This window comes from Vitis vinifera, chromosome 19 (assembly GCF_030704535.1).
Source record: "Vitis vinifera cultivar Pinot Noir 40024 chromosome 19, ASM3070453v1".
Classification (NCBI taxonomy): Eukaryota; Viridiplantae; Streptophyta; class Magnoliopsida; order Vitales; family Vitaceae; genus Vitis; species Vitis vinifera.
The window spans coordinates 949,338-976,566 of NC_081823.1; the positions used below are offsets into that span (position 1 = coordinate 949,338).

Sequence of the window (27,229 nt, forward strand, 5' to 3'; positions counted from 1 at the left end):
TTGGCATAAGTGGTCCTCTTCCAATGCTGCCAACACGTCCACGGTGAGTTCCACTAGACAGCATGTTGTAACGGCCGTTCCGACGGGCCCGTTTCAGACAACCACCCCCGCTCCGGCCTCACCACCGACAACGATCGGGCATAAGCAAACACCACCCATTGCTCCAGCCCCTGCTCTACCTATTCGTCGCCTCACCCCTACTGAGTTACGAGAAAAGCGCGAAAAGGGATTATGCTATAATTGTGACCAAAAATATTATGCTAATCATCGTTATCGCAGCAAATTTTTGCTTCTTTTGGGAACGGATGATATTGATGAGGATATAGATGAAGATGGTGTGGCGACCGAACTGACCGAGGACTTGGTCACGGGCGACATTTCTAGCCTCAATGCCTTGGCAGGCCAAGGTAATCCTCGCTCCCTGCGTTTAGTTGGTGAGTTTGGGTCTCATCGCTTCCATGTGCTCATCGACAGTGGTAGTACTCACAATTTTATTAAACCGGCTTTGGTGGAGCGTTTGGGCCTCCCTATTCAGCCAACTCCTAAATTTCGAGTTTACATTGGCAATGGAGATTATTTAATTTGCCAGCACACTTGCCCCCAAGTTGCTTTGACGTTGCAAGGGAATGTGTTTCCCTTAGATCTTTTTATCCTGCCAATTGAAGGACCTGACGTCGTTCTTGGTATTCAATGGCTGCAACAATTGGGTCATGTTGCCCATGATTATGCAACCCTGTCAATGGAGTTTTGTTGGGAAGGGCGTCCGATCATTCTCCATGGGGATTTGCACCAGTCCTCTAGCTTGATTACTTTTAATCAATTTCAGGCACTGATCCACAGTTCAAATGTCCACAGCATGTTTGCCTTGCAGCCACTAGCGACAGAAGAGTTGGAAACTGCCTCTTTGGTTACCAAAGAGAATACACTTATTTTTCCCAATACCTTGCCCGTGGCTATCTCTACTACTTTGCAGAAATTTCGTGACCTGTTCCTTCCGCCAACAGGCCTTCCCCCGCACCACACCATTGACCACAAGATCCATCTCATTCCTAATTCAAAGCCAGTGAATGTTCGTCCTTATCGATATCCACATTTCCAAAAAAATGAGATGGAAAAATTAATTCGAGAGATGCTTGATCAAGGTATAATTCGGCCAAGTCAAAGTCCTTTCTCCTCTCCGATGTTATTGGTTAAAAAAAAGGATGGTACCTATCGCTTTTGTGTCGATTATCGCGCTCTCAATGCAGTAACGATCAAAGATAAATTCCCGATTCCAACCATTGACGAGCTTTTGGACGAACTAGGAGGCGCTACTATTTTTAGCAAACTGGACCTCCGGGCTGGTTACCACCAAATCAGGGTACATAATAGGGACGTCTATAAAACAGCATTTCGGACTCATGAGGGCCACTACGAATTTCTTGTCATGCCTTTTGGGTTGTCGAATGCCCCATCCACTTTGCAAGCCACAATGAACCAGTTGTTTGCTGCATTCTTGCACAAGTTTGTAATCGTTTTTTTTGACGATATTCTGGTTTACAGTACTACTATTTCTGAGCATGTTACTCATCTGGAGCAGGTTTTGACTTGCCTTCACAAGGGTAGTTTTTACGTCAAGCTCTCCAAATGCCACTTTTGCCAGGAGACAATTGAGTATCTGGGACACATACTTTCTGCTGGCGGGGTACGTGCCGATCCGCAAAAACTCGATGCCATGATGAAGTGGCCCATACCCCGCACCTTGAAGCACCTCCGAGGTTTCCTCGGCCTTATTGGCTATTATCGGCGGTTCATTCACGGTTATGCTTCAATCGCGGCTCCGCTCATGGATTTGTTACGCAAAGACGCTTTTAATTGGACTCCGGAGGTTACCGTGGCTTTTGATGCCCTGAAAAGTGCAATGGTTGCAGCGCCAGTTTTACGGTTGCCAGATTTCAATGAGACCTTCGTGATCGAGACTGACGCGTCTAATGTGGGAATAGGCGCCGTTCTCATGCAAGCAGGTCACCCAATCTCTTATTTCAGCAAGAAATTGGGTCCGCGCCTACAAGCTTCATCAACATACCTCAAGGAACTTCACGCCATTGCTGAGGCAGTACATAAATGGCGCCAATACCTATTGGGCAGGTTTTTCATTATCCGAACGGATCACAAAAGCATCAAAGAATTATTGCAGCAGGTGGTACAAACTCCAGATCAACATATTTATATCCGGAAGTTGTTGGGCTACCATTTTCGGATCGAATATAAGCCGGGGCGTGCTAATCAAGCTGCGGACGCTTTGTCTCGGGTCCATGAAGAGGAATTGGAACAGCCTGCGCTATCCGCGCCTTCATGTCTGTCGTTCTCGAGCCACCCCTCCTTAGAGTTTTTGACCACCCTTCGTCAAGAAAACTCTACACTCTCGGACTTAGTCTCCCTTCATCAACAGTTCACGACGGGTTCCCTCTCTTCGGACTATTCCCTTCATGATGGCTTGTTGTTCTTCAAGCATAGATACTACATCAGCCCCAACTCTTCCTTAAAGGCCCTACTGTTGCACGAGTTTCATGCTACCCCATTCGCGGGTCATGGTGGAGTAAAACGTACCTTGGTTCGCTTAGCTACTCTTTTTTATTGGCCACGCATGCGGGCAGATGTGGAGCAATATGTTTCAGCATGCTTAGTTTGTCAACAGACGAAGTATTCAACCCAAGCACCAGCTGGACTCCTCCAGCCACTCCCAGTTCCTTCGTTGGTATGGAACGAAGTCACCATGGACTTCATTACCAACCTGCCCCCTTCCCGCAATTTTACAGTTATCATGGTGGTGGTCGACCGTCTCACCAAGTCAGCGCACTTCGGGGCTTTGCCAACTCAGTTCACAGCCGCCAAATCAGCGGAAGTTTTTGCGGCAATTGTGGTCAAGATTCATGGGTTTCCGAGTTCGATCATATCCGATCGCGACCCCGTCTTCATGAGTAAATTTTGGCAGACACTCTTTCAGCTTAGTGGGACATCCTTGCGCCATAGTACGGCTTACCACCCACAAACGGACGGGCAGTCCGAAGTCGTCAATCGGGGACTAGAGCAGTACTTACGTGCATTCACGAATGAGAAACCACACTCGTGGATCTCTTTTCTCGGATGGGCTGAATTTTGTTATAATTCCAGTTATCATAGTGGACTAAAAATGACTCCTTTTCAGGCCTTATTCGGACGTCCCCCTCCGATCATTCCAGCTTATACCCAATGCTCTACTTCAATCCAAGCCCTCGATGAGGCACTTGTGGAGCACGATGCCTTGCTCCGTACCTTGAAGGAGAATCTACGTTAAGCTCAACACCGGATGACGCAAAAGGCCAATGCACATCGGCGCGACCTGCAGCTTGAAGTAGGAGATATGGTTCTTGTTCGCTTACAACCGTATCGGCAAACTACCGCAGCTCATCGTCCCTACCAAAAATTGGCCAAACGGTATTATGGACCGTACCAAGTGCTTGAGCGGATAGGGGCCGTCGCTTATCGTTTAGCATTACCTAGTGGCTGCAAGATCCATCCCGTGTTTCACATATCTGCCTTTAAGCCTTTTCGAGGACCCGTTCCTGACGAAGTTTATCCATTCCCGACCGAAACTATGGGCATCCATCCTCTATTAGTACCAGCGGCTATTTGTGCTATTCGAACGATTCTCCGACAGGGAAAAGAAGTCCAACAAATTCTAGTGCAGTGGACCGCCAGTGACCCTGAGAACGCAACCTGGGAAGATTTTGTCGTATTCTGCAGACTTTACCCTGATTACCACCTTGAGGACAAGGTCGATTTTCATGGAGTGGGGAATGATACATTCGTGGCCATCCCTTTACAGCAACATGTACAGACAACTGAAGCATCCGTTGTGGAAGAGCCCAATACACCTAAAGTACCTCCCACAGAAGAGCTCAATGCTGCCACTCAGCTAGTCACCAAGCATTCCAAGGCCCAGTCCAACTCGGGCCCACGCAGGCCCAGAAAACCACCAACTTGGATGAACGACTACGTCGTGTAAGGAAAGGGACGTGAAGCTCTGGTTTTATCTTTTGGTTTGTTTTTTATTTTTCCTGCAATTTACTATTTTTGGTTGTAACCAATTCTGTTAGAGGGTTGTGCCGCTTTGGTTTTGATTTTCCCAAGAGAAGGCATAAAACTCTCGGAGGAGGTCGGCATGGAGGAGGCTATGAGATTTTGGATCTGAACTTTCTCTCTTTTCCTTATTCTTCTTTTTTCTACTCAACCTTTTCTCTGTTTTCTCCCTTCTTCGTTCTGGAGATATTGGAGCTGACACTCGCTCGAAGAGTGCCCTTGTGCTAACCGGTCATTTTGTAGGAAGAACGTATCACAGCCCCTCAAAAGGAGGTTCTTTTCTTCTTTCTTCTCTCTATCTGTTTTTGTATCGAGTTTCCCCAAATTCAACTTCCGGTGACATGGAGAAGGGGTGGCTGCTGACAAGGATGCATGGAGAGGTATTTTCGAAAATATACATGAAAAGGAAATAATTTTTTGAAATAGTGGACATATCTTGGTTATGCGAACTTGAAATTTAAAAATAATATTATTAGGAAATGGGCTCCCAAAACACAACTTTCTCATATGTTTATCTGACAAAAAATAATATATATATTAGTTTAATTTTTTTGTTAAATTAAAATTAATACCCAATTCATTAATATTTTAAAATTAATTATTTTTATTTATTATTTAAAATTATTTTCTATTGTTATTCCTATTATTAAATTATTGTACCAAATATATATAATTTACTTAATAACTTAAAATAAGTTAAATTGATTTACCAAATTTTTACTTAATTCTAAAAAAAAAAATCATTTATTTATTAAATTTTAGAATTAACCTATTATATATATATATATATATATATATATATATTAAGAGCTTTGACCCAAAATAGTGCGTTTTAAAAAAAATTCCAAAAAATAAAGTTGTTTTGAAAATAATGTCTGATCTAATGCGTCTGTGCCACATAAGCTGCCATGTCATAAAACCGTAGTTGGTGACTACGGTTTTATTTTTCTAAAATAGTTAGAAAACTTTAAGTTTAAAGCCGTAGTTGGTGACTACGGCTTTGACTTTTTTTAAAAATGGTCAAAGCCGTAGTCATCAACTACGGTTTTAACTTTATATATATTTATATATAACTTAAAATTTTTTAATAAAAATATTATATTATTTTGATTTTAAATATACTTATTTCATTATTTTAAAAATAATAATATACGAAATTAAATAATTGATATTTTTAATTTGATATAAAAATATATTTTTAAATTTTATTAAAACAATAGGCACTATATTTAATATAAATATAATTAATTAATTAAAATAAAATATAATAAATTATATTTATTTAAAATAAATAAATTATAAATGCCTATTTAGAAAATAAAAAAGTGATATAAATTATTAAATTAATTAATAATTTTTTATATATTATATATAAGTGGTATATAATACCTCTCTCTCACACACACACACACATATATATATATATATATAAAAGTTTAATTTAAGTTTAAAATTTATCACATTTTTATTTAAATATATAAATAAATTTTATTAAAACAATTGACACTATATTTAATATAAATATAATTATTTAATTAAAATTAAATATAAATAAAATATAATAAATTATGTTTATTTAAAATAAATAAATTATAAATGCCTATTTGGAGAAAAAAATAATATAAATTATTATATTAATTAATAATTTTTTTATATATTATATGTAAATAGTATATAATATCACATACAGATATATACATATATATATATATATATATAAGTTTAATTTAAGTTTAAAATTTAGCATATTTATTTAAATATATAAATAAATTATTATCATATCGATATAATATTATAAACTTAAATTAAAATATGATAAATTTTAAACTTAATTGAACTTATATACATGTGACATTATATACCACTTACATATAGTATATAAAAAATTATTAATTAATATAATAATTTATATTATTTGTTTTTTAATAGGCTTTCATAATTTATTATATTTTATTTATATTTAAATATAATTAACTAAATATATTTATATTAAATATAGAGTATATTATTTTAATAAAATTTAAAAATATATTTATATCAAATTAAAAATATCAATTATTTAATTTCATATATTATTATTTTTAAAATAATAAAATAAGTATATTTAAAATCAAAATAATATAATATTTTTATTAAAAAAATTTAAGTTATATATAAATATATATAAAGCTAAAATCGTAGTTGGTGACTACGGCTTTAAACTTAAAGTTAAAACCGTGGTTGGTAACTACGGTTTCTAATCATTTTAGAAAAATAAAACCGAAGTCACCAACTACGGTTTTATAATATGACAGCTTATGTGGCACAGACGCATTAGATCGGACATTATTTTCAAAACAACTTTATTTTTTGGAATTTTTTTTTAAAACGTACTATTTTGGGTCAAAGCTCCTAAATTAATCAAAAGTATGGAAAATTGTACATTTTGACTTCTCTAGATATGGTTTCCAGCAAAGTTTATTTAACATTATTGCCAAGAAAAATCCACCTTTTGACCATCACAATGACATGGTATTATTTTCTCATCTTCCAAACACCCCGACAAGAAAAAATTCAAGAAGATTATGAAAATTTACCATTTAAGAATGGCCATGGAAAGGGGAGGAAAATAAAATAGTAACCTTCAAAGCTTAAAAATCCACCAATTTGCTTAATGGTCTAAAGATGAATTTTTAAATTATTTCTCCAATTTGCCCTTTAGGTGTGTCAACATGAAATCATATTTTAAAGCTTTTAAAATGATCATATCTTCATAAATTATTTTTAAAATTATATTTTAACATATCAGATAAATTATAAAAATTATCCTTGTATTTTTAGGGACTAATGTGAAAATGTAGGGATAATTTTATAATTTATTATAATGTATTATTATTATTTATTTAATATTAAAATAAAATAATAATTTACTTTACCAGCCTATAATAAATAAATAAAAATATTTACACTTAAAATAAAAGTGATAATACAAAGATAAATAAATTTTTAGATAATGTTTGTCCTTTTATAATCATTTTTTAAAACATGTATAATTAAAAAAGATGGGAGGGTAGTTTAAACATTTAAGCGAAAACCAACACATGAAAAAGCAACATATTAAAAAGGTATCTGAGAGCGCGCGTGAGTCGATGAGTGAGGGTGACGTATTCATGACACGTGGCAGATAGAGAGAGAGAGAGAGCGACACTTTGTAATCGTTTGGTGGGGGTCTACGGTAAAGACCCTGGGGCCAATGGCAGGGGAGCAGCAACGCAGATGTCAAGGTCCGACACACGTGAATGTAGAGGGGCTCACACCACATGATGTGAAGTTCTCTGTTGCCTCCCCCTCACGTGCCCCTTGACCGTGACACAAATTTGATGGGCCAAGCCCATTGATGAAAAAGAAAGGTTCTTGTGAGACAGCAGGTCACGAATGGCCTTCATGGCACAAACCCATTCTTGAAATCTAGAACCTTGGGCTTTGTTTTTGGGTCAAGTGGGCTTAGCCCAATTGGCCTGGAATAATTGGGAAATTGGGTTAGGTATCATCTGTTTAGATCTAATCTTAGAAATTTTGAGCCCAAGCCCAATCCTGGCATCTCGAATCTTGAGCTTTAATTTTAGGTCTATATAAGCTTAGCCCAACAGACCTTGGTAATTGGGCCAGTTAGCATCTCTTTAGTTCAGATCTTAGAAATTTTGAGAGCCCAAGCCCAATCTTGGCCATTTTCGGCTCTATGCAGGCTTAGCCCAAAATCATAAATTTTATGTTCACATGCTTTTAAGGCTGCAACCGAGATGTGGATGGGTTAGAAGTCAATCAAAGCTCAATCCTACCTTACTTTAAGACCTAGGTTGGACATTTTTATCAATAAAAGTATTTATTTATTTATGCGATAAATATATATAAAATAAAGATAATGTAATGTCATATGGTGAACAAAAATGTTTTAGAATAAGTATCCAAGTGGATATGCTTCCTATTTTTCGTTTTTAAAATTAAAAAATAATAGTAACTTTAATATAAAATACAAGAAATCTCAAAGGCTCATACCGAAAAAGTAATGGTTTTAAAAATTTATTAAAAAAAAATTATATCAAAAGATTTTGCTATATGAAATTTAATTTTTTTAAAGAATATATAAGGTAAATTTATATTTTTTATATAAGATGTTTTACTTTTTATATAAAATTTATTATTATTATTTATTTTAAAATAAAAAAAATAAATAAAGTATCTAAACGAAACATTGTTATATTCAACATTGTTTAGTTACATTCAATGAAAAAATGTATGCATAATTTGATATTTTTTTTTATTCATTTTTATGATTGGGCCAAAATTATATGCTATTTTATTGTTTTATGTATAGTTACACATTTATAATATTTTATATTTAAATTCAAAAATCATAGAATATGCAAAGAAATGACTTTAATCTAATAGCATTTGTAAAATTAGAAACATTAGAAATAACAAAGGATGCAACAATTATAATTATGAAAAAAAGATGTTATTGATTTATATATTAATTTTTATTGTTCCATAAAAGTCAGATTTACTAACATTTTATTACAAATGAAGTTTGATGTCTACTGTAATTTCCTTTTTATTATCAATTTTCCATTAGCCTCATTTATATCATATTACTCATCATAAAAATTAGATATTTCTATAACATTTTTGGTACATGCTTAATTTTTTATTTTTTTTAAATACCATGCCACAATTGATTTTTCTTTTAGTTTAATTAAAAGTGATTTTCTTAAAAGTTGCAATCACAGCTCATACAGACTAGGATAAAAGTTGATATATAGTGAAATATATAGCTACCAAATTATTAAAATGCTAAAAATGAATGTTAAAATATGTCATTTATGCAAGGTTTCTCTAGAATCGCATAAATGTAGTTTGATCTTTCTAATTCTAATAAAATGATTCATTTAGATCGTGGCTTGAATATTAAGACAATTATACACTCATATATCATATGATACCATAAAAATACTGACATTACAAGCATAACATAACATTGAGTCATCTTAAATAATATTTTCAAAGAAATACAACATTATAATTAGACATGAGATTTAAAAAAAAAAAAGTCTGAAACTTTTAGTGTCTTGCAAATTGTTCATAAAAGGATCAATATGCATATACAAATGCATTTTGATGTCATGTTGCTCAATCAAGAATCTTCTGAATTGATTTCGCATCCTCCGAGCATCAAACAACCTATCCAAAAAACACCTATCCAAAAGATAAAAATTGTGTTAAAACAAATATATAGGAACTCTATATGCATTCTCAACAAAATAATAAAATAAATAAAATAAAGATAATAAAATGTATCAATATACTAGTTCAAGCAATTTAATATATAGAAAATTATATTGATATAATCATACATGTATTAAATGTTTGGATCAATGTCATTATAAGAGATTTTTTCCATAGTGTGGTTTAATCCTTATGTCATATAAAATAAAAACTAATAAAATGAAAATAAATAATCACATCAATATAAGCATCTTAAAACAATGTCAATATTTATAATAATTTTCAAGGTAGAGCCACTTACACATCTTCAAAAATATCTTGTACATCATTTATGAAAGCAAATAGTATCGGCGACTGCATTAAACCAGAAACAACAAAGAAGTTTTAGATAATGTTAACTTGATTGAACAAATATTTTCATAAAGTTACCATTGATTTCAAATTCCATTAATTAATACCTCTATGAATGTATTTCATATATAAAATTTATTTTATAGAGAATTATTAAACACATCTATATAAAATATTTTTACCTAAATCTCTTTAAAAATTTAATTTTGTAAATGGAATAAATTTAAAGAAGTACAAATTGACAATATTTAAAAACAATAGTGATTAAATGTATTTTCACCAAATTAATCTTAGGTGTTATCGGAGAAATTAATCCATTATATAAAATGATACTAACCGTAAAAGGATTCTCGTCCGTTTGAAACGTAGTAAAGGGTTCAAATATAGATTTGGCATGAGGTGTGTTCCATTCCAACCCATCCCACCACTCTTTTTGTCCTCTGATTTGTTTGAGGGCCGGTGTTGAAGCTCGTCTTTCTCCACTACCATCGTTTATTTGCACAGAAAGAGGAAGCCTTCTAAGCTCTGGGCAATTCCATACTGTAAGTTGTAGAGAATCACAAGTCATTGTTCCCTTCCATATGCTCTTCAATTTTGGTAGACCTTCCAATATCAAACTCTGTAAGGTTGGGAAACAGAGGATGAGATTACGCCTTTGATTAATGACTTCTTCTTCTTCTTCTTCTTCTACCTCTGCTGCTACTATTAGATCCTCCATTTGGCTGCAATTGTGGACATGAATGCTTTGAAGGTTTTTGAGGTGGTACTTCACTAACTCAGGCGTGAACAAGTGCTTGAGATTGTCACAGTTACTCACGTGCAATCTCTTGAGACTGGAACAACTTACAATATCGCTTGGTCTCAATTTGAAGAGAACCCTTAAGCTTGGCAATTTATGAAGACACAATGTGTTTAATGAGGCAATGCAGTCCTCTACCGACCACAAGTATTCTATCCCCTTGCATCTTGATATCAAACATGCTTTTAAATCTGTCGCCATCTTGAGGGATTGAGAAACGTCCAATAAGCCAGTGGGAAGATGGCATTCTTCTATCTTGAAAAACTGGACATTGGTAGGGAGCACAAGATGGTAGTCATCATTGTCTTTTCCTCCTTCCAGATTACATGCATTCACTGTTACTTCTTTACAACTTCCATTTAGTCGTGATTGAAAATGTCCGAATCCATTTAATCCAACATGATAGTGAGTAAGTCTTCGGTAGTGTTCTGTCATCATGTAGCTATTGAAATTGTGTAGACTGGAAAACTTGACTTCAAGGATCTCCAACTTTCTCAACCCACTCAGCTCCTCCACTCCTACATCCGGAAGTCTTCGATCAACAAGTCTTAGACACTGCAGTTGAACAAGATTGGAAAAAAGATTGGAAAGAGGATTGGAAAGAGGATTGAAACAGTCGAGAGATAAGGACCAACGAAAATGTTTAAGGTGGACCAATTTCTCTATACCATCAGGTATTGTTTCCATTTCATTTTCACTGATATCCAACACTCTTAATTCTTTAAGCTTTGCCAATGAACCTACCCGCTTTAAATTTGGACAATAACAAAGAATTAGAGCTCGAAGATTCACTTTGTCATAGATAGAATCTGGTAGCAATGCAATGTTTGTGCATGACAGGTCCAGAACTCTAAGGCCCAGCATGTGCACAAAGAAGGAATTTGGAAGACTATCTAGAGTATGCTGAAATGGACTAGGAAACTTGTCTTTTTGAAGAAACAGGGTGGAAAGCTTAGGCCAGTTTGGTACAAACATCAAAGTTGAAAGTTCGTCGCTTGGCATTAATGAAACTCTTTCTACATTATTATTTGACCACTCTATCTTGCTTGAGAGATCTTCCAGATTTCTTATGATTTTCACCATGAATCGAGAATTCTTTTTCGTTATGTTGATAGCCATGTCCCTGATCACATCATGCATCTTTACATATTTTCCATTATGACATCTTTCCAACAAACACACATTTTCAAGTTTGTCCAATATAGCATGCCCTCTATCACGCTCTGCTTGCCAACTTCCCATTTCTTCTACCAACCCCTCAGCAATCCAGTATCCGATCAAAGACACTCTTCTAATCTCATAATCTTCAGGAAACAATGCACAGTACAATAAACATTCTTGAAGTTTTTCATTATTCAAGCGATTGTAGCTGAATTCCAATATTTTAAATACATCCTTTTCCATGTCGATTGTGTGCCCTTTAACATGTTCCCTCAACTCATTCAATGCATTTCTCCATCCAGCAATGCTATACACAACACTCATACTTCTAGCTGTAGTGACAATGGCAAGAGGCAAACCGCCACATTCCTTGATAATATCCTTGGCTATTTCTTTTTCTTTTTGACTCAGTGCATTGTACCGCTCAAGTGTTTTGTTGAAAAGCTCCCATGCTTCTACCTCAGAAAGTGGTTCCATTTTGATAATTTCTTTGCATCCCATTCTTAGGCACACATCCCTTGATCTGGTGGTTATGATCAGTTTTCCTCCATCAACTCCAATTGGAATTCCAACCTCCCGTGGGGCATAAACTTCCCATACATCATCTAATACAAGAACAAATTTCTTTTCCCTTAGCAATGCTTTTGATAATAAAGCAGCTCTTATCTTTTCATCTTCCTCTTTTGAGAAATCTAAATATATTTTTCTAGCAATAGCATCCTGCAACCTACGAATGCTGGAGTCTTTTGATACAGTCACCCAATAGACATGGCCGAAAGTGTCCCTATTTTCCAAGAGCCGATTGTGAATATGAGTAACGACAGTTGTTTTGCCAATCCCTCCCATTCCCCAAACTCCAATGCTTTGGATTTCACCTTTCTCTAAGCATGTCCAAATGTTCTCCAAATTTCTTTTGGCTGTAGTTTCACCTATTAGCTGTGCTGTTAACAATGCATTTCCTTCATCTTGATGTACATCAATTAAAATCTCATTAGGAAAATTCCCCAACTCAAACATCTCATCTACCTTGTTCATATTCGCTTCAAATTGGCTTAGGAAACTTAATCTTGAAAAATATCTTCTCTCTCCAGCTTCCTGCTCTATCTGTTGTGCACCGTCTTTCACAAGTTGCACTTCCATCAACCAATTTTCAACTTCTCTCTTTGCCTTCTTTCGACGATTGTACTGTGCATTTTCTAACTCAGTATTGATATCTTCTTCTCGACACTCGTCTTTTCCTTTTCTCTCTTAGAGTTGTGAGATTCTCATTAAGAATTTTGTGGTAGTTGAAGTAATTAGAAATGAATGACCACATATCTTTCAATAGCTCCACATACTCCATTGCAAAATCCAACCTGATTATATTAAATTAATGTACCATAAATATTTAAATTAACAACATATATCATTAAAAAAAACCTCAACAATAAAAGTAACAACTTTTGAGCCTATCAAATTTTGATCACCTTATAAAACTACCACTAAGATATAATAGTTTTTAAGCTTTTTCTTTCTTTCAATTGATTAAATTCTTATTTGATATATAATTCTTTTGAAAAAGAATGTTATATGGTATAGAATAAGCAACTTTTGTAGGCTATACCAGATGGTGAGAGCAGTTCTGTAAAAGTTTGGAAATGAGGTGTGAAGTTCAATTGTGCAATTACAAGACTCTTAGCCTAATTCATACTTCAAAAATTCAATCAAATGATTATGAGCATATACAGATATGCCATAACTACAAATATTGCATTCTAAAGACACTTAAATGGATATAAAATTCTTGAAGAATATCTTGTATTAAAAAAAATTAGCACAACTAAAAGCCTATATATTACATAATGTGACATGATAATAAGACAAGTTCTTTTTAGATTAAACAAAATGATTTTTTTTTAGATAATAAAATATCATTTAATTATCTGGATTTTATTTTTTTAGCTACTTTTTAAAAATATAAAAATTTTGAGAAATTAAAGGCAATCCAAATATTATCATGGCAACTCCCAGGGAAGAGGCAAGCCCTCCGAGGACACAATTCAAAGTTAAGAAGGCGAGGAAAAGTGAAAAAGTGTATGGTTTGTCTTTAAAATATAAACCTTCTTTAAGTTTTTAAAGATGTTGGAATTGTTCAAAGAATTTTTAAGATTTTCAAAGTTTGTTCAAAATTTTAAGATTTTCGAAACTTCAAGTTTCAAGTTTTAACCTTCAAGGTTCTAATTTGTAAAAAAACTTCTATTATAGATTAAGTCATTAAAATTTTTAATCAACAATCTTGAAAAAACTTAGAAATTCAAATACCACAAAGTTTTTTTCATTTAAAATTAAGCTCTCTAAGCCTCAATCACATCTTTCAAACGAATCTAAGTCTTAATAAGATAGATTCAAACATTCAAGTGATGACTCAAGACTAGGCTAATACCAAATAAGTCTTCAAATCATTAATACTCTTATTAAATCAAGAGTCAGACCCGAATCTAAACCTAATGCTAAAGTTAAGACTTAGAAGTTGTTTGGTAAAACAACTTAATTACTTAATAATTTAGTTTAAATCATTAATAGATTAAGTCATATTTGATAAAATAATTTAATACCATAACTTAAAGTGAAAAATAATTTCAAATATTAAGTTAAAATAGTTTACTTATTTTTAATGGGTATTTGGTAAATCAACTTAATGCTTTAATATTACTTAATAACTTAATTTAGGTTATTAAATAAATTAATACTACAATTTAAAGTAAAAAATAACTTTATATATTAACTATTCTTAATCTCAAAACTTTTTTTTTTTATCTCATTTACCTATGTTTAGTGAAAATATATTTTACGACTATGACTATATTTACAACTCATCTTTTATAGTATATATTTTTGTAGTTATATCTTGTTTCTAAAATACTTTAAATATGAATGTTAAAGAAATAAACTTATTATGTAAGATTTGTGAAAATATAAATATTAATTAAAATTAATAAAAGTAAATATGATAATTTGATTATTTAGAATAAAATTCAAGTTAACTCTACCAAACAACTCTAATATTTAACATAAAAAAATAAGTAATAAGTTTTAAGTCAATAACTTAAGAAAAATTTAACTTAAAGTCAATTTAAATCATCGATATTTAAGAAGTTTTACCAAACATTTTCTTAATCTCAAATCTCCTTTGCCTGATGTGTACGTGTTTAGTGAGAGTATTATACAATTATAGATTAGAAATTAAATAAAATTATTATCTATAATTGAAAAAAAAAATGGGGGTTAGATTAATTTATAAACTGAAAACAAATAATAATCACCTTCCCCCATGGTTGTGTGTGATTCTTGCATAATCCAGCAACTATGCCACCAGGCCCACCACTATGCGCACTACTGCCCACTCCTATGTGCCCTTGATCCAATTTTTTAATCTAAGTCTTCATTTTAATATTTTAGACTATGTTTCATTTTTCATTCTTACAAATTATTTAAAAAAAACAGAAAAATGTTTAAAAAACGATTTTATTTTATTTTATTATTTTTTTTTTTTTTGTAAAGTTTAGGTATCATGGAAAAATATAAGAAAAAATAATAAGAAACATAATTTTTCTATATATAACAAAATAAGGAATTTTTTTTTCTTTCATTATATTTTTTTATTTCCATTTTCTTTCTTTCTTTATATATATATATATATATATATATATATATATATATTTTCTGGTTTTGGTTTTTTTGGAGTTCCATATATTTATTTTTAATACATGGTTTTTGGAATATCTCATTTCTATTTGATGTTCAAATGACTTCTATTTAATTAAATTTTTTATAATAAAATCAAATAAATTGAACATTATTTAATGGAATTTTTCTTTCATAATGTTTTGTATATTGAGACTTAATTTTTGAAAAATTTTCTTCAATGCAAAATATCTCTCCTTTTTTTTTTCCTCCCAACTTTATTCAAAAAAAAAAAAATCAAAATTCCAAATTACTTCTATTTTTGCTTTTATTTAAGTACAAATAAGAGAAAGAGATTGCAAAAGATGATATTTTAGTTTTTGTTATTAAAGCAAAATTTTCTACCAAAAATCCTAAGCATTTTTTCAAAAATAAAAAAAAATAAAAAAATAAAACCTCATACAAATAATTGATTTTAACTATTTTTTTATGTATGGTTAAAAATTTTGAATTATTTTTTGATAAGTTGATTGCATAAATAGTTATATAAAATAAAAGTTATTAATTAAGAATATTTTTATAACTGTTCTAATTGGTGAAGGGAAAAAATTTAAAAATGAAAAATGAAAAATGATATTTATAGTCTATTCCAAATAGGTAGATATGTGAGAAAGAGTTGAGGATACTTAATAGAGTTAAAAACTTTGTATTAAATGTGAAATACCAATAGAATGAAGATTGTCCTTGTATAGATATAAAGAATAAAAAATATAAGATATTTCTTGTCTCTAGAACAATTATTTCTCATCTATAAAAATAAAAATAATTTGACCAAATCATATTAAAAGTCTGTGTATTTTTATAGGTGTAATTTATTTATTTTAGTATATTTATGTTATTGTACTAAACTCATGATGTTGAAGTTTCCAATATCCCAACATAATTCTTAATAGCATTCAATGATTCTAAAGGTTAAACCCAATTATAATCATAAAATATAATTTAAACAACTTAGAATGAGAAAATTAAGCAAAAAATAAAATTGAAATATAAATAAAAATAAATCTGACCTTGTTCTGATGGAAGGAAACAAGATTAGGGCAAATGGTTGAAGGAGATGAATTATCCGTGTGCTGCAATATTAAACAACAAGTTATGCACATGTAAATAAAGGTGAAAATCACATAATCTCCTTTGGAATGAAGTGTGTAGCTTCAAAATACATGGGTACATGCTTCAAACCGAAAAATGAAAGCTTTCTTAGATGAATTCGAAGTAAAATTGACCTTGTTCTTAGATGAATATCAGAGGGATAGAAACTTGATGCCAAAGAGATGAACTAATTCTCAATGACTACAATATTGAAGGATATGTTGTGTGTAAGAGGAGACCTTCCAAGTAAAAAGTCATCATCGAGGGAATCATTCAATTGCATTATTGATGAAGTGCTTATAATGTAAATATTAAACTTTTTAAAAAGATGGGACTTGCTTTATTAGTAAAAATATCATTACAAAATAAAGAAGTATTAACTTTTTTAAAAATGTGGGGGATAAGATAAGAAACAATAGAGAAGTGGAGAAAAGGTGGGTGATAAGACAAGAAATAAAGGTGAAGTGAGAAATCATCCTACTGCGTTTGGAATAAAAAAAGAATATACATATTCTGTATGTATATTCATTTGATTTTAAGACCTATGGAAAATAAAATGCTTATAATAGGAATCCAGATTTAACTGGGAGATCTCTTCAAAGTTCTAATTTACTGGTAAACATATCTAATACAGTTTTTAGGCTGTATTGGTTATTGTTTTCTGGATTTCTATTATTATTTTGTTTTTGAATTTCTAAATATTTTTTAAAGTATTCTCTTTGAAGTTTTTTATCAAGAATATTTTCTATGAGAAAGTTTGACTCACTAGATATCATATTAACCTATTTGATTTGACAAAGACAATTTTCTACACAATCACAAGATGATTGGGAAGAAGAATTGGTTGACTCATTTGAAGAACTTTCTTCAATCAGAAGAAACTGGTTGTCATTAGATGTTTCCATCGGGGAATAACTAGATGAATCAGACTCAATTTTGATAAGGTTTATCATTTGCCTTTTGAGACGTTTTCCTATATCTAGTTCAATAATTATTTCTTTGATTTTGCAATTAGGAGCTATATGCCTCTTTTTGCCACATTTGAAACATTTAATGTCTTTTTCTTCCTTCTTTTTAGAGGGAAAGTTTTGATATTTTTTATGCTTCTTATGTTTGGGTTTCCTATAAAATGGATCTTTCTAATTAGATTTTTATTCATTAAATCTTTTATTTCTTCTTTACAATACTCAAGCAATTGAGCATTTATTTGAATGGGTCTTGCTTTAGTAGGAATTTGACTTTCATCAAATCCTTCAACATAAGGCAAGGAGACTTTATGTTTCTTTCTATTCCAAAAAGCATTGGGTATAGAAGAACATAAATGTGTTTCAATTTAGCTTTTTATCTTTTCAATTCTTGTTTGAATTTCTTTTTGTAAAAGATTTTCTTCTATTTTTTGTAATGTATTTCTTTTCCAAGAAATTTGATTTGTTGCTTTTTCTTTTGAATTAGATTTACTTGATTATTTAGACTATTCAATTCTTTTATATTTGGAGAACTAAGAAAGTCAAAGCGAATTTCTTGTCCTTCAAAAATAGTTTTGATTCCTTTTGCATTAACTCTAAAGGGATAAAGAAGACTAAGGAAGGGGGTTCCTAAAATCATTTCTTTGTTCATGTCTTTTACCAATAAAAGAGAAATTTTATAAGAAATATTTTTGTTACAAACATGAGCATTTGAAATTTTATAATTTATTTGTAAGGGTTGTTTGTTTGGCCCTATAGTTGTTTGAAGAGTTTGTTCAAAATACTTAACAGGAATTAATCATTCTTGGATATAGTTAATATCAGAACCAGAATCAACTGATGCGATAAACTCTTTTGAAAAATTAGGTTTGATAAAAAGTTTTATTTTGATATGCCATTTTTGAGTTATCATTTTCGTTATAATGTTTACAAACAATTGAGAAGATTCCCCTTCTTCTAATTGTGTATTCTCAATATTTTCAGTTTCTTCAACAATTTGATTTTTTCCATTTTCTAAGACTTTTAGTCTTATTTCTAAGTCTTCATTTTGAATTATCATTGAATTGATTTGAAGTTTTATTTCACTAATCTCATTTTGAAGGTCCTGTATTCCTATAGACCTAGGTTTACCGGTGAACTTCTCTAATACAGTTTTTAGGCTGTATTGGTTATTGTTTTCTGGATTCCTACTATTATTTTGTTTTTGAGTTTCTAAATATTTTTTAAAGTATTCTCTTTGAAGTTCTTTATCAAGAATATTTTCTATGATTTGTATGAGAAAGTTTGACTCACTAGATATCATATTAACCTGTTTGATTTGACAAAGACAATTTTCTACACAGTCACAAGATGACTGGGAAGAAGAATTGGTTGACTCATTTGAAGAACTTTTTTTAATTAGAAGAAACTAGTTGTCACTAGATGTTTCCATCGGGGAATAACTAGATGAATCAGACTCAGTTTTGATAAGGTTTATCATTTGCTTTTTGAGACGCTTTCCTATGTCTAGTTCAAAAATTATTTCTTTGATTTTGCAATTAGGAACTATATGCCTCTTTTTGTCACATTTAAAACATTTAATGTCTTTTTCTTCCTTCTTTTTAGAGGGAAAGTTTTGATATTTTTTAATGCTTCTTATGTTTGGGTTTCCTATAAAACGGTTCTTCTTTGAGTTTTGAATATTTTCTATTTGCTCTTTTCCTTTTAGACTTATAGAACTTTTCTTGTCTAACTAAGGGAGAAAGAGGAATGTCATACCCATATTGGGCATAGAACGATCCTAACTTTTTCTTATAAGATTTAAAGTCCTTTTTGATGGTAGCATTTACCTTAATCAATGAACAAAGGTTTAATGCTTCTTGGCTAACAAAGTTTGCTAGTTGGCCATAGGTTAAAGAATCATAAGGGATAATACCATTGTACATCTCTTTGATTCTTACTTGTACTCTTTGACTAAAAACTTTAGGTAACCCATTGAGAAAACGTTTTTTCCAATAGGGTTGGTTACAATATGTTCTTGAGTGTACTTTGGCAAAGTATACTTCCTTATACCACCTGTAATCACTCAATTTCTTACAATGAAGATTTTGAAGAATTTCTGAGCTTCGGGATTGGAAAGAGACTGGGTCTCTAAGGAAGTGTTTGGTTATAGCATAGATTAAGGTGTGAACTGAATTCTGGTTTCCTACTCATCTAGGTTATTTTGAATGAATCTTTTCTCCTCTTCAATGATAGCATTATCCCACCATCCTTTGAGTTGGCCTGTAAACCCTGTAATGAGGTGTGTAGACATTGTCTGGTCAGAGTTTCCTTTGGATTTGTAGGCTGTGGAGGCCATGATCATTTCTTGAAGAATATTTAAGACCTGATGATCACTAACGCCATCTATGTTCCATTCATAGATGTCATCCCCATCATACTTTGATTGGAATATTTGACTTCATTCTTCATATTGAAGATCAGGAGGTGTTGGCCTAGGATAATTTCTAGTCCTAGTTTGTTGTTTGAATTTATGTGCAATCCTATTTACTTGAGGATCCTTTTCCTCAAACATAGCCTAAATTTGTTCTAAATTTTTAGGATTGATTTTTTCTATCATATTGACAGACTTTGTATTTGAAGTTGACACTCTATTTGAAAGATCTAATTGTGCAATTTTATTTGTTAGAGTTTGCATCATGAACAGAAAATAAAGAAAACAATTCTTCTTAAATTTGAAAATCGATTAGAATTTTGAAGAAATCTCCCAGTTAAATCTAGAGGAGTTACAATGGTCTCACTTAAAACTCAGATAACTTTGACAAAGCTTCTATAAATTACTCAGACTTTCAAAAATAGAAGATGAAAGAGAAGATGAATATGATGCACCGTAAAAACTAATGTACTGTTGAATTTGAAATTGAAAATTTCATTCACAAAAATAAAATTTACAAGAACTTTGAAAGAACTGTAACTTACAATCTTTGAAGCAAGCTTAAAAACTTTGAGAGCTTTGAGCTTTCTCAATACAAGGCTTTCAGAGGGAAATCCCACTTGTTTTTCTCTCACTAGAATTCTCTCTCAAATTTTTGTGATGCCTTCAACTGAGAAATGGAGTCCTTTTATAGACTTTTTGAAGCAGATTTGAAGACATTCGAAGTTCGTGGATATGAAATCATTTCTAATCCATCGAAAGTCCTTTATTATTTTAAGCAGTTGTCTTTGCTTTTGAAAGACGATTTTTCAGCCCACCGAAATGATCCATAGTTTTGAAAAGTGGTTTGAGTTGTTCAACAACATGTCATTGTAATGAACTTCTGTCATACAGTTGTCCTCATTGTCATCAGTTTGAAATGTGAGGTTACCTATTCCTTGGGTTTTGAGATGGTTGAGTAGGTGACGGTCTTTTGAAAAGATGAGACTAGAATATCCCCAAAAATCTTGTGCACATTTGTCATGAGTGGAGTCTCGTAGAGAACCTTTGACAAGTAACCTAATTTGGCTCTTTTGAAGTGATTTGAAAATGGAATTTGAAGAAGTCTTGGATGCATCAACCCAAGGGTGTGTATGGCAGGCCATAACACATGTCTTCGTTAACATCCCCTAAGAAAGTAGAGGATGCAGTATCATCATCATCAAAACTAGAACAAAAAAACTGGGATAGTGTTTTATAAGCTTTTTTCTTTAAAAGTTTGAGATGTTTGATGAACTCCTTATCAGAAGGAAAAACAGTTCAGGATAAAAGAAAAGCATCAACGGGAATTGGAGATGGATCCTTTGAAGGAGAAGGAGTTGAAGTAGAATTTTTCCCTAAAATCCAATGGCGAATAGCAGGAAGCTGTTGAGTATTTGAAGGAGAAAAGTTTGACCACCATTTGACTTTGAATTGCTTAGCCAAATGCACAGGAAAAGGAAAGGGAATCATTTGAATGAAAACAAAATCCCAACAGAGGATCCAAGGAATTTGAAATTTTGAAAGGAAAAATAAAATTCTTGAACAAGAAGTTAGGGCCAAATGACTTCCATGTTCAATAAAATAAGAATATCCTTCCTAAATTTGAGGACAAATGATGCCCTGAACGACACCAAAAAATAGTTACCATTCCTGAAACCAATTTGGAAAATCATTTTGAATTTTGATTTCATCACCCCAATGAAAAAACCATGAATGATCAAAAGGGCGATAGAAAAAAATATAGAACTAAGCGTCTATATAATCATGATAATCATAAGAATTTGGCCTAAAGTTTTTTTAAAATGTTTTGTGAGTATCAGGAGATTGACCCCACGATTTGTGAGTAAGCACTTTGAAAATTTTGCATTTTGAATAATAAATTTTTGTAGAAGATTCATTTTGAATATGAGAAATTTCTATAGACTCAGTGTCCACCAGAATAAACTCATAAAATCTACGAGTTTTATCCAAATTGTTTTGAAGAAAATATTTTCCTTTGAAAAATATTTTTGAAAGTTTTGGTTTCCCAGAGTTTGAAATTTGAAAAGGTTCGAGAACCTGTACCTTCATTGTATGGGCCTTATCCACATACTGTTGATTTTGACTTGAAGAAATCCTTTGAGCAAAGGTTTGTTTGGGCTGGTTTGAAGGTAGATTTTCAAGAACTTGGAATCTGTTTAGACTTTGAGATTTGGGCTTTTCTTGTTGGGTCTGGGGCATTGCATAAGAGGCTTTTGTGGTCTTTGAGGATTTATATTTTTGAGAGCTCATTTTCCTTGTAAAATCTCACACAAAAGAAAATCAGGTAGAGAGAGCTCATTTTCCCTGTAAAAATCTACTTGATTTTTTTTCGCGTGAGTTTTTACAAGGAAAATGAGCTCTCTGATGATGATGATACTGCATCCCCTACTTTCTTAGGGGATGTTAACAAAGACATGTGTCATGGCTTGCCATACACACCCTTGGGTTGATGCATCCAAGACTTCTTCAAATTCCATTTTCAAATCACTTCAAAAGCGCCAAATTGGGTTACTTGTCAAAGGTTCTCTGCGAGACTCTACTCATGACAAATGTGCATAAGATTTTTGGGGATATTCTCGTCCCAGCTTTTCAAAAGACCGTCACCTACTCAACCATCTCAAAACCCGGGGAATGGGCAACCTCACATTTCAAACCGATGACAATGAGAACAGTTGTATGACAGAAGTTCATTACAATGACATGTTGCTAAACAGCTCAAATCCACAGTTCAAACCACTTTTCAAAACTATGGATCATTTCGGTGGGCTGAAAAACCGTCTTTCAAAAGCAAAGACAGCTGCTCAAAAGGACAAAGGACTTTTGGTGGATTAGAAATGATTTCAAATCCGCGGACTTCGAAGGTCTTCAAATTTGCTTCAAAGAGTCTATAAAATGACTCCATTTCTCAGTTGAAGGCATCACAAAAATTTGAGAGAGAATTATAGTGAGAGAAAAACAAGTGAGATTTCCCTCTAAAAGCCTTGTATTGAAAAAGTTCAAAGCTCTCAAAGTTTTTAAGCTTGCTTCAAAGATTGTAAGTTACAGTTCTTTCAAAGTTCTTGTAAATTTTATCTTTGTGAGTGAAATTTTCAATTTCAAATTCAACAGTGCATTAATTTTTACGGGGCATCATATTCATCTTCTCTTTCATCTTCTATTTTTGAAAGTCTGAGTACTTTATAGAAGCTTTGTCAAAGTTATCTGGGTTTTAAGTGAGGACCATTGTGACTCCTCTAGATTTAATTGGGAGATTTCTTCAAAGTTCTAATCGAGTTTAAAATTTAAGAAGAATTATTTTCTGTTCATCCTCGATCATGTATTTTGAGTGGGTTAGAGATTCCCAAGGGATCTCTACAAGTGTTTGAGTGGGTTAGAGTTCAAATGACTTCATTTTTTTATAATAGAAATCAAATAAATTGAACATTATTTAATGGAAGTTTTCTTTCATAATGTTTTGTATATTGAGACTTAATTTTTGAAAAATTTTCTTCAATGCAAAATATCTCTCTTTTTTTTCCTTCCAACTTTATTCAAAAAAAAAAATCCAAAGTCCAAATTACTTCTATTTTTGCTTTTATTTAAGTACAAAATAAGAGAAAGAGATTGCAATAGATGATATTTTAGTTTTTGTTTATAAAGCAAAATTTTCTACCAAAAATCCTAAGGATTTTCTTGTACCATCTAATTACCTTATTTCCTCCATGATGGAGAAAAAAAATTAACAAAAATAAATAAATAATAAAACCTCATACAAATAATTGATTTTAACTATTTTTCTTATGTATGGTTAAAACTTTTGAATTATTTTTTGATAAGTTGATTACATAAATAATTATATAAAATAAAAGTTATTAATTAAGGATATTTTTATAACCGTTCTAATTGGTGAAGGGAAAAAATTTAAAAATGAAAAATGATATTTATAGTTTATTCCAAATAGGTAGATATGTGCGAAAGAGTTGAGGGTACTTAATAGAGTTAAAAACTTTGTATTAAATGGGACATACCAATAGAATGAAGATTTTCCTTGTATAGATATAAAGAATAAAAAATATAAGATATTTCTCGTCTCTAGAACAATTATTTCTCATCCGTAAAAATAAAAATAATTCGATCAAACCATATTAAAAGTCTATGTATTTTTATAGGTGTAATTTATTTATTTTAGTATATTTATGTTATTGTACTAAACTCATGATGCTGAAGTTTCCAATATCCCAACATAATTCTTAATAGCATTCAATGATTCTAAAGGTTAAACCCAATTATAATCATAAAATATAATTTGAACTTGGAATGAGAAAATTAAGCAAAAAAATAAAATTGAAATATAAATAAAAATAAATCTGACCTTGTTTTGATGTTCTGATGGAAGGAAAGAAGATTAGGGCAAAGGGTTGAAGGAGATGAATTATCTGTGTGCTGCAATATTAAACAACAAGTGGTGAAAATCACATAATCCCCTTTGGAATGAAGTGTGTAGCTTCAAAATACATGGGTAGATGCTTCAAACCGGAAAATGAAAACTTTCTTAGATGAATTCAAAGTAAAACTGACCTTGTTCTTAGATGAATATCAGAGGGATAGAAACTTGATGCCAAAGAGATGAACTAAGTCTCACTGACTACAATATTGAAGGATATGTTGTATGCAAGAGGAGACCTTCCAAGTAAAAAGTAATCATCGAGGGAATCATTCAATTGCATTATTGATGAGGTGCTTTAATGTACACACCAAACTTTTTCAGAAAATGATATCACTATAAAACAAACTAGTACTAACTTGTCTGAAAAGGTGGGAAAAAAGAGAAAGAAATAATGGAGAAGTGGGGAAAAGGTAGGAGACAAGACAAGAAATAAAGGTGAAGTGAGAAATCATCCTACTGCTTTTGGAATAAAAAAAGAATATACATATTTTGTATGTATATTCATTTGATTTTAAGACCTGTGGAAAATAAAATGCTTATATTTCTAGAATATTTCTTATTTAAATACGAAATAAAATGTTTTATGCATTGCATTTTTCATAGACATCATAATTTTCAAGATTAAATAAATTTTTATTAATAATTTCTAAGAGTAGAAATATTAGAATAAAAGAAGATTGTAGAAAAAAATTATTTATTTATATTATTTATTATTTTAATATTCTCCAAAAATGAAATCAAACTTTTTGTATGATTAGAAAAGAATACTTAAATAAAAAAATAAAAAAATATTTGAGTCCAAAAAATAAATGCACATAAGAAAGAAACCTAAGAGGCTTCGTAGAAGACTACCTTTGGTAGTGGGAAAATAAGAAATTCGACCCAAGAAGATAATGATATGATTGAAGAAAGCAATAAAAGATGTGGGGTTAGGCTGTCCCTTCATTTCTTCCTCTATGACTTTCTTCTCTTTTTCCTCTTCTTTTCCCTTTTTATTTATTTATTTTATTTTATTTTTTAATATGGTGTGAACTGTGAACTTCACTGCTGGGCCATTGATGAAAAAAGGTTCTTGGGGGGCAGTTAGTCACGCCTAATCTTGTCCTCTAAAACCTTGGGCTTTGTTGTTGGGTCTATGTAGAAGTAGCCCAACAGGCCTGGAACGATTTAGTAATTGGGCTGGGTAGCACATCTTTGGTTCGGATCTTAGAATTTTTGAGAGAGAGGGACCGGAAAATAAATGGATAAGAAAAATTAAAAGGAAAAAAAAAACGTTTAAAAATAAATTTAAACTTTAAACCAAATAAATTATGCGTCCACATGCTTTTAAGGCTGCAACTCGAATGAGTTGGCCGGGTTGGAAGTCAATCAAAGCTCAATCCCACCTCACTTTAGGTTGGACATTTTTATTAATAAAAATATATATTTTTATTTCATATATTAAATATATGAAAATAAAAATAACTGTCATATGATTTAAGTGTAACAAAAGGTCTATATATTACATGATGTCACATGAGACTAAGACAAATGTTTTTTACATTAAACAAAATAATTTCTTTTTTAAATAATAAAATATCATTTAATTATCATAATTATATTTTTTGGTTATTCTTAAAAATATGATAACCCAAAAATATGTAAATCCTAAAACATTAAAGACAATCCAAATTTTATCATGACAGGAAGAGCCAAGCCCTCCAAGGACCAATCTTCAAGTTGGAATGAGAAAAATATTGAAGTTTCCAATGCCATAACATAATTTTTAATGGGAGAATTACCCAAAAGGGTAGGTTGGGCAAAACAATTACTAGAAAGGGTGGTATCTTTTAATAATTATTGGGGAGGACTTTAGTAAGCTTAATATACCAAAACTGTCCTTTAACTAAAACTTTTAAAATTCAAAGCATTTAAAGCACTTCACTTTATTTGTCAACACATTTATGATATATGGGTCCCACATTTATTGTAATTATTGATATTTAAATTTTAAATCAAAATTTTAGGCTTAACCCTTACAACTATATATAATTTGTTATTTAAATTTACTATTTAAAACAAAAATACTTTTAAAAAATATTTTCAAAATATCATTTATTGTTTTTTTACCTTTTTATTTTTATTCTAATTTTTAATTTTATGAAGAAAAAAATAAGTTTTATAATTATATAATAAAAATGATGATTTTTTCATATATATATTATAATTTTAAATTGATAAATTATGTTTTTGTATTAAATTTAAGGAAGATAAAATGTTTAATTTTTCATTTAGATTCTCTAAAATAATAAGAAAATGATAGAAAATGTTTAATCATTTTTTATTTTTATAATAAAATAATTTAAAAAAATTTATATGATTTTTTTTCCTTTGCATAGTATTTTTTTTTTAAATTTTCATATAAATTTTTTTTTCTCAATGTATTGAGTGGATGATGTTAATATATTTGATATGTTGAATATTAATAAGGTATAAAAGGTGATCCTTAATATTATTACTTTTATTATACAATACAATCACAACAAAAATATGTTATAATTACAATATAAATACACTTATATTACACTATATTACAATAAAACCTAATTAAGAAATTTATGAATTTTTTTATAAAAATGGTAATTTTGTATGATCATACCATATTTCACAACATATTTATATCATAAATAATTTTTGAAATCAAATAAAATACTAATTTGAATTCACGTAGTTTATATATATATATATATATACAAAAATTATTAAATAATTTCAAAACACTAAATAAATGTTGTTAATATATTAATACTATGTGTTAATACCAATAGGGTATGAATAAACATTTTTAAAATTATTACTTTTATAATGAAATATAGGTACGACATAAATACATTATACTTACAATATAAATACAC

General features: G+C 31.0%; 2 protein-coding genes across 6 annotated transcripts in view; both read right to left on the bottom strand.

Moving 5' to 3' along the window:
* The window catches only part of LOC104877486 (probable disease resistance protein At4g27220), a 34,315-nt gene extending 17,348 nt beyond the window's left edge, over positions 1–16,967 (bottom strand). The window contains exon 1 of one of the 2 annotated variants that reach the window (XM_059735430.1): positions 16,624–16,967. The gene's annotated coding sequence lies outside the window, so the exon portion shown is untranslated. Of the gene's footprint in view, positions 1–16,579 lie in introns of both variants that reach the window. The other variant, XM_059735431.1, reaches the window with a different exon arrangement.
* On the bottom strand, positions 9,039–24,676 carry LOC104877551 (probable disease resistance protein At4g27220). 4 transcript variants are annotated; one of them, XM_059735432.1, is made up of 6 exons: positions 24,467–24,676; positions 24,261–24,331; positions 16,408–16,470; positions 10,052–13,029; positions 9,665–9,717; positions 9,039–9,333 (listed from the first exon to the last, which is right to left on the bottom strand). In XM_059735432.1, the coding sequence occupies exons 4-6, from the start codon at positions 12,812–12,814 to the stop codon at positions 9,174–9,176; spliced, it is 2,976 nt and encodes a 991-aa protein (XP_059591415.1). In that variant the 5' UTR covers positions 12,815–13,029; positions 16,408–16,470; positions 24,261–24,331; positions 24,467–24,676; the 3' UTR covers positions 9,039–9,173. The 4 variants fall into 4 exon arrangements, with proteins under 4 accessions (XP_059591415.1, XP_059591416.1, XP_059591418.1 ...); XM_059735433.1 differs by lacking the exon at positions 16,408–16,470; XM_059735435.1 differs by lacking the exon at positions 9,665–9,717 and having other exon boundaries at positions 9,106–9,333; positions 24,467–24,674.
* Positions 24,677–27,229: the final 2,553 nt, after the last annotated feature.

Coding starts and splice junctions, on each gene's coding strand:
- LOC104877551 (XM_059735433.1), bottom strand. CDS start 12,814: ATGGAAGTGCAACTTGTGAAAGACGGTGCACAACAGATAGAGCAGGAA. Junction 9,718..10,051: donor CGGACGAGAATCCTTTTACG/GTTAGTATCATT, acceptor GGTTTAATGCAG/TCGCCGATACTATTTGCTTT. Junction 9,334..9,664: donor CAAGATATTTTTGAAGATGT/GTAAGTGGCTCT, acceptor TCTTTTGGATAG/GTGTTTTTTGGATAGGTTGT.